At 33.9% G+C, this 5,581-nt stretch overlaps 1 protein-coding gene across 1 annotated transcript; it reads right to left on the bottom strand.

Moving 5' to 3' along the window:
• Positions 1 to 395: 395 nt before the first annotated feature.
• Positions 396 to 3,209, bottom strand: LOC138875010 (uncharacterized). Its single transcript, XM_070153814.1, has 3 exons — positions 1,933 to 3,209; positions 941 to 1,685; positions 396 to 857 (listed from the first exon to the last, which is right to left on the bottom strand). The coding sequence occupies exons 1-3, from the start codon at positions 3,207 to 3,209 to the stop codon at positions 396 to 398; spliced, it is 2,484 nt and encodes an 827-aa protein (XP_070009915.1).
• Positions 3,210 to 5,581: the final 2,372 nt, after the last annotated feature.

Below are 5,581 nucleotides of genomic sequence, written 5' to 3'. Positions count from 1 at the left end.
CTTGAAATTCAAAGTTAAGGACAGACATTCATTACGTTTTTAATATGGGACTATAACTTAAGGACCTCATGTCCTTAACGTTTGAACTTAAAATTCAAAGTTAAGGACAGACAGTCCTTAAGTTTTTAACGTGAGACTATAACTTAAGGACCTCATGTCCTTAACTTTTGAACTTGAAATTCAAAGTTAAGGACAGACAGTCATTACGTTTTCAAAATTGCAAGTTGAACTTACTGACTCCTATTAATAACTTTTAATTGTTGAACTCAAAAGAAATTAAAAGAACGTAACAAGATATAAATATTGAAAATCTAGGCATCCGCTCAAATTAGAATAATAATGAATACAATCTATAGCAAAAACTTAAAAGAGTCGATAAACATAAGTGTATATTTCTACTCTTCTCTATGCTTTCTTGAAAATGGATGGAGTGCCGGAGAATATATACAAGCTGTTCTATTATGACCAATTCTTCTGCAACGACCACATTTGAATGTTATTTTTGATGGCTCGGTAGCAGGAATATGCCTTTTCTTTTGCCTTCTACCTGGTGGCACTTTGAAATCTGGAGGTTTAACAATTTGTGACTTAACACTCTCTGGTACAATCCATGAATCAGTATGTCCTACATGATGTATTTGTCTTTCATATGTTTTCAGCCAAGATTTCTTTAAGTACCAGTGCGAACAAAAGTCGGACTTCTTGATGTTTCTCTTCTCGATAGCTGCAATTGCATGTATGCATGGTAATTCATCAAGTTGAAATTGAAAACAATCACATGTTCTTTTTTTTAAGTCCACCAAGAAAGTTATTCCTTCTTCTTCAACTCTAGAACGCCATGAATCAACAGGGAAGACCTTCAATGTTGAAAAATTATAAGTGAGTACATTATGTTAAAAAATGTCAAAATCATAATATAAACATAAAACATAATACTTACGTTCAAAGTAAATGCTAAATCTATTCTGTTCTTCAATTCCTCCTCTACCCAACAAGAAACATCATAAAATGTTCCTTCTGCTTTATTTCTTCTTTCATAAAACCAATGTTGTAGCTTCACTTGAATGAAATCCATCATTTTTAGTAGAGGCAGCTCCCTTCCTTCTAATAGCACTGAATTCATTGACTCAACTATGTTTGTTGTGAGCATGTCATATCTTCGTTGTGGACTACAAGAACGTGCCCATCTTTCCGGTGGTTCTTCCATCAAGTAGTCATAAGTTTTCTTATCTACATTTGCAATATCTGACATGTATATGTCAAATTCTTTACGCTTGTATACTCTTGCAGCACTTTGGAAAAGTTTTATGACCTCACTTTTCACCTTTCTTCGCTTTAGGTTCTGCTCCAAATGATAGATGCAAATCCCATGATGGCTTTCAGGATATACCTTTACAATGCCATTTGCAATAGCTTGATGCCTGTCTGATAAAAAAATCAAATTCTCACGGCTCCCAATTGCATTGCGAAGCTGACTAAAGTACCACTCATAGGAATTGTTGTTTTCAGATTCTGCTATTCCAAAGGCTAATGGGAAAATTTGGTTATTTGCATCTTTTGAAACTGAAATCATTAAAACACCACGATATTTTGACTTCAAAAAAGTCGCATCAATAGCAATCACTGGTCTACAATGATTCCAACCAGCTATCGATGATCCATATGCGTAAAACATATAAAGAAACCTGAAAATACAATATAAAACAAGGTTAAAATACCCGAAGTTTAGGACAGTCAGTCCTTAACTTACATTTACAAGTTATAAAGTTAAGGACATGTTGTCCTTAAATTTTATTTCAAAGTTCAAAATTAAGGACTGGAAGTCCTTAACTTTTAATTACAAGTTCAAAACTTAAGGATAGGCAGTCCTCAACTTCTGGTTATAACTCAAAAGTTAACAAGGCTAAAGACAGCATGTCCTAAATTGTTTACCTGTTGTTGTCGTCTATCTTTATGTTAGTATAAGTTCCCGGGTTTTTACTTGTCATCATATACAAGTATGAACACAATAATTCATAATTTTCTTCGGGACTTCCTCTTATTAAAGCGGAAGCATGTTGAATAGCACGCCACGCCTTGTGATATCCAATGTCTAGTCCATGCAATTTTTGCATCTCTGCCATGACAAAAGCTGGTGTAACTTCAAATCTTGGGTCCCGAAGATTATCGATAATGTAACCACTAATCAACTTTGAAGTAGCATGCCTTTGATCTGCTTTCCTAGTGTTAACAGAGCAGTCATGCTTTTTCTCAAGCTTTACTATCTTGAATAATGTTGAGTCTTTAATTCTGAAAGCACGCACACACCAACGACACCTATCATCATTGCATGTCAACGAATATCTTGTTGAGCTTGATCTAACAACTTTGAATTCAAAATGTCCTTTGATTGCTACATTAGAAAAACAATTAATTATGCTCTTCTTCTTGTCAAATACTGATCCGACTTTTATTTGATCCAAAGAAGCATTTTCTCTTAATATCGTAGTTGGGGATTCTTTTTGTTTCAAATTTGATCTTCGTTTAGTTATTTGAGTGCAGGTTTTGTCAGCAACTACTTCGATTACCGGTGCACTCTCTAAGACTTGAATACCCAAAGCTTGTTCGTTGTCAATCTCTATAATGCTTTGTCCTTCTACTTGAATAGAATCAAATGTTTGATGCACCTCTTCATTTAATGGTTGAGCTTCAACCATATCTACTTCAACTATCTGTTGGCATCGCTCTTGATTGTCATGTTGAGTTTTTGTGTTGGCATGTTCATTGCTTGTTGATGCAAAAACTCTTTCCGAAATATCAACTATGAAACGACAGCTCTTGAAGAGTGAATGAGTTTTTAGCAACTCTATACATGTGTGAAGATCTAAATCTTTGGATACAAGCATTCCTTTGCTTGTTCCAAGGTTGATATCAAACCATATCACTATTTCAAACTTTTCTCTATCCAATTCAATAAGCTCAAAAATCTGTTTAACGAAATCTTCAAACTGAATTGACTCAGGTGCTAGGAAAAGCTTTGTTTGATGATCAAGATATTTATAGTCTTCAGTCCATCTACCATTAAAAGCAACTATTATGCATATTGTTTCCATCCTACAAGTCAAGAGAATGGGAAACAAAGGACATACGTTATAAAGCAATCCTTGTAGAATTAAGAACAGGTGTACTGTAAGTGCAAGACCAAGATAAGGACTGTCTGTCCTTAACATTTAAACATGTAATTAAAGTTAAGGACTGCCAGTCCTTAACATTTAAACATGTAATTAAAGTTAAGAACTATTAGTCCTTTAATATTTAAACATGTAACTAAAGTTAAGAATTGCCAGTCCTTAATATTTAAACATGGAATTAAATGTTAAGGACTGTCAGTCCTTAAGTTTTAAACATGGAATTAAAAGTTAAGGACTGTCAGTCCTTAACTTTTGAACAAGAAATGAAAAGCTAAGGACTGTCTGTCCTTTAATATTTAAACATGTAATTAAAGTTAAGGACTGCCAGTCCATAACATTTAAACATGGAATTAAAACTTAAGGATTGCTAGTCCTTAACTTTTGAATCAGAAATTAAAAGCTAAGGATTGTCTGTCCTTTAACATTTAAACATGGAATTAAAATTAAAAGTTAAGGACTGCCAGTCCTTAAGTTTTAAACATGGAATTAAAAGTTAAGGACTGCCAGTCCTTAACTTTTGAACCAGAAATTAAAAGCTAAGGACTGCCTGTCCTTTAACATTTAAACATGGAATTAAAAGTTAAGGACTGCTAGTCCTTAACATTTAAACATGTATTTAAGAGTTAAGGACTGTCAGTACTTAATATTTGAACCAAAAATTAAAACATACAATTTGAAACTCAAGCTACAGGACTTTGTATACAGAAGAACAACAACAAAGTGAAGGACATTTTGTCCTTAAGTTTTTTTATTCAATTTGCAAAATGAGGCCAGTAGAATCAAAGTTAAGGACATAGTGTTCTTATTTTTTTGAATTCAATTTCCAAAATGAAGACACTATGTCCGGAATACAGAATTATCATAGGAGGCGGTGTCTATAAATTTATCAATCCAGAAATTTCAAAAAAAATCAAATTCTTATCTAATATATAATCAAATCAATACAGATCTAAAAAAGTATAACTATAGCGAAATAAAAATTGATAGAAACACATGAAATTACAACTTACTGTTTATCTATGTCGTTTTTTTGGATTAGATTGCTGAATTTTTGAAATCGGGAAGATAAATGGTGGTTCGTCCTCAGTTGATCGCCGTTGTGGTAACTGCTGCTGTTGCTCGCTTCTTCTCTTTGTGTAGCTGCTGCTTGTGTTGATAGAGTAGGTATAAGTTATACCAGAAGGGTATTTTCATCCAGTCAGGTATAAGTTTTTTAAAAGGAGTGGCTAAAGTCTAAATACATTGAAAACAGTGGCTTTAAAATAAAAGCCACAGCTTTTAGTGGCTATTTGTGTCGTTCGCCCTCCAAACGACCATACTTTGTTGTTGCACAACTAGGGGTGGGCATATATCAGTTTGAACCGAAAAAACCGACCAAACCAATTTTTTTAAATTTCGGTTTCGGTTATTTGGTTTTTTCGGTCGGTTTCAAATTAAAATTTTTAAAATTTAGTTTTTCGGTTCGGTTGTCGGTTATTGATTTATATTTTTCGGTTAACCGAAAAACCGAACTATTAGTACATGGATTCTTTATAGGCTATATAGGCTAAAGCCCAATTTTAAGTTCCATAGAAATCAGCCCAATCGAATTCAGTTATTCCATAATTATATAGGCTAAGGCCCAAGTTTAAGTTCCATAAAAATCAGCCCATCCCAAACCCAAATACCCAATTGCCCATCAGCTGATCAGCTCCTTTTCTTTTCCCATTCTTAGGCTAGGGCTTTTATTTCTCCCTTCTCTTCTCACTTCTCAGTTCTCTGATTCTCTCTAGTCTCTATCGGTCATCGGCAGTTCCTCCCCCCCCAATTCCCCAAATACGCTAGGGCTTCCATTGATACACTGGTGGTTTTCCCAAATACGCTAGGGATCTATCATTGTCGTCAAATTTCTTGTGGAAGGTAAGCTTAATTTTTGTTATATTTCGCTCATTTCTTCTTTTTTTGTGTTCTCTACTCCTCGACCCTCACCGATCTTCTCTTCTTTCTCTCGTTTCAGTTTATTTTTTATTTTTTTCCTTCTAAAAGTTAGTATTTAAAGACTTAAAGATGCATGCAACATAGAAAGAAGTCTTGAGTTTTGACTCTTGAATGTGATGTCCATTTTCTTGTAATATTTGTTGGTTTCAGTGTTGTTGAGAGGTTCTAACTTGTTATTAAAACAAGAAAAGCTCATTGCTCAGTATTTTTTTTAAGCAAGGTCATACTCATTACATTACATAGGTCATAGGGTTACAAAACCCCGTCCCATTTATGTTCAGAATCATGAAAACACATACTAATATGTCCATTAACAAAGGGGAGAAGATTCTGAGAGTTGTGTTTGATGCAACATTGCATCAATTTCATCACCATCTTATTGTTCAGTATTTTATTGTTATGTTTGTATCACTGCTCAGTGTTTTATTATTATG

Source organism: Nicotiana sylvestris, chromosome 8 (assembly GCF_000393655.2).
Source record: "Nicotiana sylvestris chromosome 8, ASM39365v2, whole genome shotgun sequence".
Lineage (NCBI taxonomy): Eukaryota > Viridiplantae > Streptophyta > Magnoliopsida > Solanales > Solanaceae > Nicotiana > Nicotiana sylvestris.
The sequence above is the reverse complement of the archived record's forward strand: the minus strand, read 5'-3'. Positions and strand labels throughout refer to the sequence as shown.